The sequence below is a fragment of the Sander lucioperca genome, chromosome 7 (assembly GCF_008315115.2).
Source record: "Sander lucioperca isolate FBNREF2018 chromosome 7, SLUC_FBN_1.2, whole genome shotgun sequence".
NCBI classification, from domain to species: Eukaryota; Metazoa; Chordata; class Actinopteri; order Perciformes; family Percidae; genus Sander; species Sander lucioperca.
In genome coordinates this window covers 10,118,511-10,130,103 of record NC_050179.1, presented here as the reverse complement: position 1 = coordinate 10,130,103, position 11,593 = coordinate 10,118,511, and the positions used below count along the sequence as shown (strand labels likewise).

General features: G+C 39.3%; 1 protein-coding gene across 1 annotated transcript; it reads left to right on the top strand.

The window, feature by feature from the left end:
- The first annotated feature begins 190 nt into the window (after positions 1-190).
- LOC116038520 (CD81 antigen-like) lies at positions 191-10,534 on the top strand. The gene is made up of 8 exons (XM_031283017.2): positions 191-548; positions 2,230-2,344; positions 7,144-7,241; positions 7,351-7,425; positions 7,535-7,648; positions 7,744-7,842; positions 9,340-9,423; positions 9,567-10,534. Exons 1-8 carry the CDS (start codon positions 483-485, stop codon positions 9,630-9,632), a joined length of 717 nt encoding a protein of 238 aa, XP_031138877.1. The 5' UTR covers positions 191-482; the 3' UTR covers positions 9,633-10,534.
- Positions 10,535-11,593: the final 1,059 nt, after the last annotated feature.

Below are 11,593 nucleotides of genomic sequence, written 5' to 3'. Positions count from 1 at the left end.
AACATTGCCATTTTTATAATTTATTTTGTACATTTTCTCATGTAAAATAAAACGTAGGCCTATACTAAACAGGATTTATTATTAAAAGATTGGGGATTGTAGGCCTACTTCCTTAATTCCTTCCTTTCTTTTTTCTACTCCTTTACCTCAGAAAAAAACATGGGGGTTTCTGTCCTACATTTCATCTGACCATAGCCTCACCCATTTTTAAACTTTCAGTGGAAGTGGGGCTCTCTATGTTCGCTCTTGCGGATGGGGAGCTTGTTGTTCCCTCAGCCTTCTTCTCCTGTCCGCTTCACTTGGTGGGCAGTTCTCCGTCTCGGTTTTCACTCTGGATTATAAAGGAGGAGTTTGCAGCATAGAGGCGCCTATACCCCAACTGGCCTGATAGAGTCTGGCAGAGACTGTATGATCCGGGACAGTAACTGACCTCACATAGTGTTTGATTTGGGCAAAAGGACGAACTGATAAAATCTGGCAACATGGTTGTTGCGGGCTGCACAAAATGCATTAAATATATGTTATTTTTCTTTAATTTTATTTTCTGGGTGAGTTGAACATATATTTTACTCTGAAGTTGCTTTTGAATGTGCCTTTGCTCTTTGAGTAGCCTAACTCCTGTTTTCTTAAAACGTTCTCTCTTGTTTGATATAAGAGGCTGCATGTTTGCACATCTGTGTAGCTCAGGGCTTAAAGTTAATGATAAATCCTGCACAGTTTTCCCGCCCTGCTGTATTAATTACGCTGTTCTGCCATTGAGAAGAGAGCAGCATCACAGCACACTAAACCTTGTCAAGGCAGGAGTTGAAATGCTCTTCATCAACAGTTATTTTCTGCATGGCCGAGCACCAGTGCAAGGTGGCTGAGGGAGCACTTAAGACTGGGTGGGCTTCAGCCTCCTCACTGGGATAATACTGTGTTTTTCCTCCAGCATGTCTCTCACATCTGCTTTAGATCTATCATTTCATTGAATTAATTTGTGTTCATATTAATCAAATACTCCAGACAGGAAGGTCTGATTTCTAAAGTTGTTTCTGATGGAAAACTGAACAGAATTGTCCCACCTGAATGATTTCTTGTTTTTTTCAAGGAGTCTGGTTCTCCGCAGATCAAACACACATAAAAAGGGAGAGAGAGATTGAACAGGGCTAATAGAGTTTCTGGGGGAGGGGAAAGCTGTTTTCTCTCTGACATTTCCTTTGTTCCTACCTGGTCACCAGACTGTAGCATTTTCTGCCTTTGAACATTTAAAGAGCTCAGGAAACACCTAATCTGATGGTGCATTTTTTTTATTATTCATTTGTTTTACATTCACCTTTCAAAGGGAACTGACTGTCTTGTTTTCTGAAAAGTTATTTCAGTAATACTTGCCACAGTAGTTCCAGCTGTCTGCATTTTACACTTCATTGCATCATATCAGACTTCCTGCAGATGTGCCGTCCACTTTACGTGTACACCCGTGGCCTTGCACAGTCAGAATTGATCTCTACTTGTTTGTGAATTCCCATTTAGTCACCTTTTTTTAGATAAGTCACCACATCCTGAACACTCTGCACTTGATGGAGTGTTTCCTCTGTTGGTTTTGCCTGTCATTGTGAAAAGTTATGATATTTTTCATGTTGAGGATTTAGTTTCCTGTTTCTTGGAGAACAATAGAGTGCAGTCATGGCACTAAATGTGCAGATATCTTAATATAAACACTGGCATAGTAAAAAGAGCGTCCGCATGTGAACAATAAGTTGCATTGATCCTTCAGTAGTTATGCTCCATTAGCTTTTACATGATAACACTTTAATCAGGGTATTTCTGCTTTAGTATGTAGAGGAAAGATAAAGGGAGACAAAGTTGAACAACAAAGTTCTTGAGTTGGCTTTAAACAATGTAGTGAGGACGTGGTCTGTGCCGTAGGTCACTGAGGTGTCAGGATGTCCTTTCATCACTACAGGACAGCGGACAGTTCACAGCCTCACGCAGAAGCTGAACAGAGAGACATTAGCAGGAAGGTTTGGACGCTGATTTGATCTCAGGAGAGTCGGGCTTTGTGCACTCTCTCTTTATGGGTCTTTTTTAAAAGGCTTAAAAATTGATAACTAAAGGTTTGTTTTAATATTCATGCTAACATCTCTCTTGAATATCCAACATTTTAAATGACTCTGATCCTCCCTGGGATTCACCAAAGTAAAGAAACATGAAAGAAAACTATTTAAAAGCCTTTTCTCTTTGCGACAGCTGGCCGGAGGTGTGATCTTAGGAGTGGCTCTGTGGCTCCGCCATGACAGTAAAACCAGCAACCTCCTCATACTCCAGTTTGAAGGCCAGCAGGCACCAAGCACCTTCTATATCAGTGAGTATACACCATCAACAGTAGAGCTTCACAATCACACCATACATTGTTTGAAAGTGGACTTGAAAACTAGTTCCCTGTGTTTTTATGATTACTGTACATCACTGGATTCATTTTTCATTCACGCCTCAGTGCTAAATGTTCATTGAGTGTAGTGGCCTCATTTTGGGTATTTTGACAAAATACAGCTTACAATATAGTACAATCAACTACAGCAAAACAACAAACTATGGGCGCAAGAAAATACCATAAATGTCAACTCCTCTTAACAGAGATAGACTATAGTCTTCACAAAATAAGTATTTATTTCAGGGCTACTAATTTGTTCTTGTTAATTTAGCCTTCTGTAAGTTGCTTGGTCATCATCTTGTGTCCCAACATTTCCTCACAAGCGTACGTCCTCCTTGAGTTATTATTCCTCTTGTACTCCTTGATTATTCTGTCCTCATTCCTTGTTCTCCACATGACAAGAAGCTCACTGTTAACAGAGTGATGAGTTAACTAAAATTCACAGAAAATACATACCTGTCTTTCACACTCAGCTGGAACCATATGAGTCCAGAAATAGTAGGAGCGGTGTGACCTCTGAGAAAAGATCAGGAAACAGGACCTGCGTAAATCCGCAGCGTGACTTAAGGGTGGCACAGCCGGCCTCTACACCTCAATGTTTTCACTAAGCTGTCACTCTGATGACCACATACTATAGGTGATGTTCGCTAACACAGATAAATATTCATGTTTATGACTTTAGCCAGGTTGTTTCAAGAGAGAGGCCAGATGTTTCAGACAGATTTTGAGACATACTGTATGTGGACTCTGATTGGTCTTTGATCATGGTGCACAAATAAAGCCATCATATGCCTTCTGTTGCTTGTTCTTTAAAGTATTTGATCCACAGGGATTTCCAGGAGTTTTGTATTAATGCAGTGCAGCATGCTCTGTATATGTCTTTGTAAAATTATTGCAAAGATTCAGGAATATGTGTTTCAAGTTTTGCTCACTGCATGAACTAAAGTCATAAATCATGTCTCCTTCCCTGCCCTCAGCAAACCACAGATTGGCCCTAAAACCTACAATACATGATGAATATTTAAACATTTCAAAGGTCCGTCATCTCGGCTTGTTGTGGTTGTGAACTCTAGTGAGCCCATTCATTTACATTTGGGCTCCTGCTGCTCCTCCATACTTACCCCTCAGTAAGTATACAGAGCGAATGCGAGCCCATGCTTTTTATAGAGGAATGGCACACTCGTGATTTTAAAGGCAGTGCGGCAAGAGAGGCCCACCCAAGCGAGATCAAGGGACGGTTTCTTTTTTTTTTACCCTCCCTTGAACATACGCCCTTACATAATTCAAATAACCTTGTACATCTGCACATTACCCTTCAAATTAGAGTTTAGAGTGGATGTTTTTAGCATGCTGGCACACCAAAGTGGTATTTATGTAAGGCTGAAAATACACAATCTCCTGCCTTTTAACCAGCGCCTGAAATCATAATTGGTGGCAGTTGTCAGTAGTCTGGTCTGGTTAGTGCTCCAGCCTCTCATACTGTAGGAGATACAGTAAATGTGAATGTTCAGTTGCTTTACACTGTTTGTATAATGCAGAGCCTTGGCCTGAATGGCTTTTCTGCATTATTTCATACAGTAGCTGAACGATATAAACAAGAAGGTTGCATTTTGGCTAAGCAGGCCATGAAGGAAGGATTTGATAAAAATGTGTATATCATTGTACCCAAAGGAACCCTCACAGCTACTGAAACCTGCTCTGTTGATACTTTAACTGTTTTGTCCTTTTTCCCAAAAAAATCTCCCAAACACCTCCCTCATGAAAATGGCTATAAACAAAGCTCCATGTTTTTTTAAGAAAGCTGTTTATTAAAGTTCAAACCAAAGACGTACACTGGGGCTTCAGCAGCTCTGATTCTCTCTCACTTCAACTGAAAATCAAACTGCTTTCATATTCTGCACGTCATCTAACACTTCAACCGATTTCTACTCTTTAACTGACATTTAATGGAATAGTTCAACATTTGGGTAAATGTGCTTATTCGCTTTCTTGACGAGAGAAGAAAAAAACTGTAAATATGAAGCTACAGCTTATCTTAGGTTAGTTTAGCATAACGACTGAAAACAGGGGGAATCAGCTAGCCTGGCTCTGTCCAAAGGTGTCACAATCTGCCTACCAGCACCTCTAAAGCTCGTTAATTAACATGTTACATCTTGTTGGTTTAATCTGTACAAAAGTGTAAAAACGACAAGTTGTGAGCTCTTGAAGTCCTGGTGGGCAGGTTTTGTTACAGCAGCTTTGGAAAAAACAAAGCCAGCTGTTTTTCTGTTTTCAGTACACATGCTAAGCTAACTGGCTACTTGCTCCAACTTCATATTTAGCGTACAGACATGAGAGTGGCATCAATCTTTTCTAACTTTTGGCAAGATAGTGAATAAACAATAAACCATCTATTACTTTAAACTGCTGTCACTGCTTACAGACGTGTGACATTTCAACTATTTACAGTGCCCACTCTTCAATCATCTTTAAATGGTGAATCATTTTGAAGCTACTGTAAGGTGGGCTACAAACATATTGGGTAATTTAGTATATTTACTGCAGCAGGTCAAATGTTCTCTCTGCCCCTTTTGTTCCAACTTTTTCTGTTAACAAGATGACAGGAGGAAATGTTTATATGGAGCCTTTTTTAATAATTAATCCTCATCTCTTTATCCATTCACACACAAAATGATTGGGTTCATCTCAGTTTATTGGTGTCATGCTCCGACAGTGTGAACATGACTTCCCAGCTCTTTTTAAACATACTGGATGCGAAAAGTCCAAGTGGGGCTTTTAGCTTGTCTTCCCCTCCCCTTTTCCCCCTCTAGAGATTACACTGGGAGACAAGAAATAAATGAACTTCTCCGGTGGTATAAAATTGCCCGTCTCCCTTAAAGTCTCAATAGCCTTCAAACCTCAAAGGGTGTTGTCATAGTAATGGAAGGCAGTGGAAATAATGCCTGCTTCGCCGCATTGCTGGGTTACTGGCCATGGTAGCCGTTTCTCACCACAACAAAAACCTGAAAGAGAGGAGGGGGAATAAAGGAGGAGGGTGTTGAGTTGAGACAGACAGAGAAAAAGAATGTATATGTAAGTATGGGGAAAGATAGTGCGTGATATATGAGGTACAGTGTGAGGTGTTGGAGGCCTTCTCTGTTACCGGGTCTGTCTGTCATTTTTAGATCGCTGTGTCAGGCTAGAGCCTATGTGTGTTTTGTTCGTGTGTGAGTAAGAACAGAAAACCCAGAAACAGACTGCTCCCAGGCCATCTTCCTAACAGCAGTGGTGTATGAAAGTAAAAGTACCAGTACACTACTTTACACACTGTCAGGTAGTTTATTTCTGTGGTTCTGACTCTATGGTTGGGAATGAAAGGTATCTCAATTATTTAAATGAAATCTTTTGAGAAGTGAAGAGTGGAAATCTCTATTTGGTGGAACTGCTAACAACCTCAGATACCTCTGAAACATGACAATGAGCCCCAACTAGCCTTTTTGTAAGGGGGCAAAAATGTTGGGAGCCACTGGTCTATCTCTAACAATGTATTTTATAATTGTATTTTATAAGCTTATTTTGGGTTTAATAATGTAAAAACCTAATCTGAAAAATACTCAAGTTAAGTAAAAGTACCTCAACATTGTGATTGAGTAAATGTATTTGGTTATCTTCCACCAGTGGCTCCCAAATGAATTTTACTTTTAAGGAGTTTTAGTGTTGGAGTTGGGAGGTCACTGTGGATCTGCTGAGGTTATGAGGATGGATTGAAGTCATTAAATTATTCCAAAACAAACTTCTTCTCTGAAATCTCCTTCATGCAATATTGATTTTATTAACTCCTCCCATTGGAACGGAGCCACTCAACCTCTAACCTCTAACCTCCACTGCACCAACCCTTCCTGTAATCACTCTGATGGAAAGAAAAAGGACCCGATTACAGGAATTTGTATTTTGGCCTACTAATACAGGCTACACATTTATTGCTGACATTTTGAGAAACAGCAGCTGACAAAAAAACTCACCTCAAGGTCCATTCAGTAGCTCCAATAGCCAGTAATTAATGCCTTCATGTCACCTTTGTACTCTAAATTAAACTCACCATACAGCTAGTACAATATTTATTTACTTCATTCTGGGTCGTGAATGTTTTCCTTTCAGCTACGTTAAACATAATCTAGACCTGTACTGTAATTGGAGCTTCATTGCTGTCCATTGACCTGCACTGGAGCCTGTTGCACACTCCTGTTTGCCATTAAAAGTCAAGGAAACTGTATTGTTGTTATCACCAAAAATGTATTTCTTTTAAAGATTAATACATTGCTCAAGCTCTCAGTCAGTACTCTCAGTTCTAGACTCATATATCAGTTTAATCACACAAAGATGTGGTGTCTGTGTATTCACATGGTTCCCCCTGTTTCCTGGGTAAGGATAATGTTCGGGGTCAGGGGTCAGTAAGAGGGGGTTTTGTGGGGGAGGGGCATTTCCTGGCCTGACAGCTGAACAGATTCAGCTTTCTCTCAGGATCTGGGGTTTGTTTATCTTCAGGATGTCAATAATGTCATGTCATCCTACAGGGAAGGTAAGAGAAACATGCAGGAAGTCCATTAGCAAACAGTATATGGATCAATGAATTAAGTCACTGCTCTGACACTGCTGCCCCCTGGTGGTGCTGAGGACACAACACCGCCAAACTACATTTCTTTAAATTGTCATGTACGATTGACAGATTCCTGTTGTCTCTGTGTTTACAGGTGTGTACATACTGATAGCTGTTGGGGCTGTGATGATGCTCGTGGGCTTCCTCGGTTGTTACGGTGCCATTCAAGAATCTCAGTGCCTGTTGGGAACAGTGAGTATCTCTCTTTTTTTTTTTACTTCTATCAGGAACTCTTTTTTTGTTACTGATACTTTGAGTTTGTTTGAATAAATGAATAATTTCCGTTATTTTCTTTCTTTAGTTCTTCTTCTTTTTGGTGATCCTCTTTGCCTGTGAAGTGGCTGCAGCAATGTGGGGTTTCATGAACAGGGACACAGTAAGCAACAAAAACACAAGCCTGCCACTGAATGTTTGATGTTTGCATTGATTTTCCACCTCTGCTCAAGTGAACCTGCTCTGTTTGTTGTTGTGTCACTGAAACACAGATCTCTAAAGAACTGATCAATTTCTACGACTCTGCGTACATCAAAGCTGTGGACGTCTCAGGGACTCCCAGTAAAGACGCAGCCATCAAGGTGCTGGAAGTCTTCCACACTACGGTATGCAAAATCACTTTACACTTGTTTTGTTATGTGTGTGTAAGCGATAGAAATCTATTTTGATCACGTATTTTGTTTCTTTGTTTCCCTTTCAGCTCGACTGCTGTGGTAAAGGAGACGACACCGCTCTCTTCAAACAAGTCGTCGGCACCTTGTGTCCCAGAAAGTCTCCAGAAGATTTTCTCAAATCTCAGGTAAACACAAATTCATACTGGAATTCACATGAATGAACACAATACCTGGTTGATAAATGTTGGCAATTGTCTGCCATCCTTAAAATATATTTCAGTGGCTGCAGAATAGACAGGAAATATATGATTTATTAGCATCTTTAGAAAGGACACACATACATTTGGGCTTTTATGAAATTTCAACTTGAAAATTGAAACACTGAACCGAATGCTAAATAAATACAGCTGAATGTGAAACTGTATTTTGATTGACCAGTGTCATAAAGAAAAGGGGGACTGGATGTCAAAAAGGAAAAAGCATGGCAACTCCAATGTTTATTAATAGTCTTTATTGTTTTTGTGATTCATTTTAATTTATAGTATAGTATGACAATATATAACTGTGAGACAATATACTAACTAGTTTGACATACAGTTTAAACAGTGATAGATAACACGTTACCATCCCAGGGAGCATTAGGCCATTGTGGACAATGTTTTAAATCAATGAGCAGAACTTTTTTTGAAAATATTGGATTTGTATATAGATGTCAGACAGTGGTGTAGTCTGGTGTACTGTACTGTATGTATATTGGCCAGAATCTGCCTTTGGGGGGAGGGGGGTCTGGGTGTCCTCCTCCAAGGAAGTTTTGAGCATCAACGACTTAATTTCCTGTATTCGGATACACTTTTATGCACCAATTTACGGTGGAAATATCTTTATTTAGCCTATGAGAAGAAGAAAATAACAGATGACAATTCAAAATATATCAAAAATATAATGGAAAGTATTTTGTTGCATGTCATTGGGCATTTTTAAGTGGGTATATGGAAATCCTGGAGCTTTCCTAGTGGGTATACTGTGTATACCTGTGTATCACGTAGACTACACCACTGACGTCAGATATTTAATTTACTGGATTAGCCAAAAACAGACATCCCTGTCTGATTAGTTTATCCATTTCTCTATTAATTTTCCAGAAACTTAACTACACACCAAAACCACAGGTTTGGATCAATATGCAATACTGGGTTAACTTTACCCAATGGGCTGTTTATTATTAAGTATTATTAACAATCAGTAACACATAGATGTACATGTATGTATTTAAAAAGAGAACAGTTCACAAGTATTCCATATTTACTCTTGGTAATTAATCCAACAGTAATATAAAAACTAACAGTGGGTGAAAACAACAAACTGTCTTGGGTGGTTTTCTACCTACAGTATGGGTAATGTTAACCCATTTTTGTGTTGGTGCTCAACTAACCCAAATTACTAATACCAGCTGTAAAGACTTTAATCCTTTTCGACACCTCTCTAGTATTCATGTTGCTGATACAGATTACATAATTAATAGTTCCGAATATTGCGGTCAGAAGCAGCTGATATTTAGCCCCTTGTTTTGACAGCTCTCCGTTACATGTGATCCAGTACAGTGTGTGTACAGTGTGAGGGTTAAAGCATTTCTCATTTATCACTGTGGCATGGTTAACGTCTTTATTTCTGCCTCCTCCCAGAGCTGTCACGATAAACTGATTGAGCTGTTCTCGGAGAAGCTCTACCTGATTGGTCTGGCTGCGTTGGTGGTTGCTGTCATCATGGTAAGTTCAAATGTGGATATTTCACACTGCTGTGGTGTGAAAAGGCTCAAATCATGGCCGAACATTTCCCTGAACCTCAACGGCTTTTATCAGCTGTGATAAAAACGTATTGAATTACGCTGTTCTGTCCTTTTTCCCTTTAGATCTTCGAGATGATCTTCACCATGGTGCTTTGTTGTGGGATCCGTAACAGCCCTGGAGTATATTAGAAGTCCAACAAGCAACATCAGCTTATAATCGAATTATTTGATTATGTGTTTCTATGCATCGGCTTCTCTTCCTTATTATTATAACACAACAAGATGGCTAGCTCTCTTTTTTATTCTAGATTAGAAAACACAACTTGTTTTTAATATTGCTATTCCATCAACACTCTTTCTTACACAATAATGTAGCTTCTCTCAGTCAGACGTTCTTTATTTATCTCACACTTCATAGAACTCTTTTATACATACGGTATGTTGTGAAATATCTCTCTGAGGTCAAAATGCTGTTTCTGTGGATGTATAAATTGTAAATATACTTGTCATATGTTAATAACACTTAGGAGAGTGCCTGTATTCCCTGATTAATTGTTTGTGTTGCATCTCGTTGCAGTATTACAGTGTTATAATATAATTTAAACAGCATGGTTTCAGTGGTCTAATGTAATGTACTGTCTACTCTAATGATCAGGATGACGAGTTAGCCTTTGTGTTGTTCAGTCGACTGTGTGTCTCTTCTTTGTGCCTAATGAACCACCTTCATGTGTTCTCTCCTTTATTAACTTGTGAAACACCCGTCTTTAAATAAATAATTATGTCTTCTTCTGCAACCTGTTTTAATAATGCTAATAAATTATATCACCCTTCTTTTTTTTGGTGGAGCAGCCACTATGCCGTTGTTTCCCAACCTTTAATTTTGCTTGTGACTCCATAAGATGAAGCAATTTCTTCTTCCACGTCTATAAATTGTGATCAGTTCAATCAGAGAGGGATTTTCACTTTTTAGATTATTTCATTTGAATAACTTTTAGAGGTCTGAAGAGGTACAACTGTAGTATTTTGCAAAAATAAAAGAGAGAAAGCAATGAATAGAGAAATGTCAAGAAAATAAAATTATTTTGTGTATCCAAATGAGTAGAGTGAGTTTGAGTTTTTTCTTATTTCCTACAATCATATCGTCACCCACTAGATTCATCTTGTGACCCCTTGCGGCCCCCAGGTTGTACACTGATGTTCTTTCAGTGACATTCTTCACTGTGAGATTGTTTTAAATTTAGGACTGAGTTTGGATTTGTTTGTGATACACATACTGTACAAGCTCTCTATTCTACAGTAAGATACTCAATCTGTACAAGAATCTCTGCCTTCCCCCCTGATAGTTCACTTTCATTTCAAACCTTCACACAGGCCTACAGTATTTTCCGTATGTAACCATAGGGGGGCAGTGTGATATTAACGCCCCTCTTGCTCAATCAGCACAATTTCCCCCTGCAGCACATTTGAATACATTAAAAACTCAACTGACTTGTATTTCTGGTACTGTTGCTGCGGACACACCCAGTACACCCAGTGTTTGTTCTGCCAACAGGTTTACCTTCCCCTCAGAGGACACAGCTCTTATGAAGTTTAAAGTGTATTCAGGACACCCCCGAGCTCAAACATATTTACTTATTTGTTTATTTGTAGAATCAAACATCATAAACCATAAATGACACACGGTACACAAAAGGAGACCTCTCGTTTTCTCTGTTTCTTCTTTGCTGGACTAAATATTAGAAACGCCTCTCAGTATTACACACTGCAAGTCAAAAGCAGCACAAACTGCAGCCTCCAAAATGATCTTATCACCCTACCTCAACACCTGACCTCACTAATGATCTTGTGGCTGAATGAGAATGAATCCCTGCAGCGGACAGGTTCAGAAATCTGGTGGAAAGCCTTCCCAGAAGAGTGGAGGCTGTTACAGCAGAATATTATTGCACAATGCTTTGTAATGAGATATTCAACAATTACTTATTTACAATAATCAATTACATATGTTTGATTCAGCATTGAAGTTTGGCAAACAAATAAATCACGTTGTCAAATCAAGATTTAGTCAGCTCGAAACTCAGATCAGTTCTCTGTACGTCTGACCTGGAGAAAGCCACCCACACCTTCATCTCCACCCGCCTCGATTACTACAA

Bases quoted from the DNA above. Each gene is read 5' to 3' on its own strand.
- LOC116038520 (XM_031283017.2), top strand. From the start codon at position 483: ATGGTTGTTGCGGGCTGCACAAAATGCATTAAATATATGTTATTTTTC. The intron at 549-2,229 runs GTGAGTTGAACA...TCTTTGCGACAG, and splicing joins TCTTTAATTTTATTTTCTGG to CTGGCCGGAGGTGTGATCTT. The intron at 2,345-7,143 runs GTGAGTATACAC...CTGTGTTTACAG, and splicing joins ACCAAGCACCTTCTATATCA to GTGTGTACATACTGATAGCT.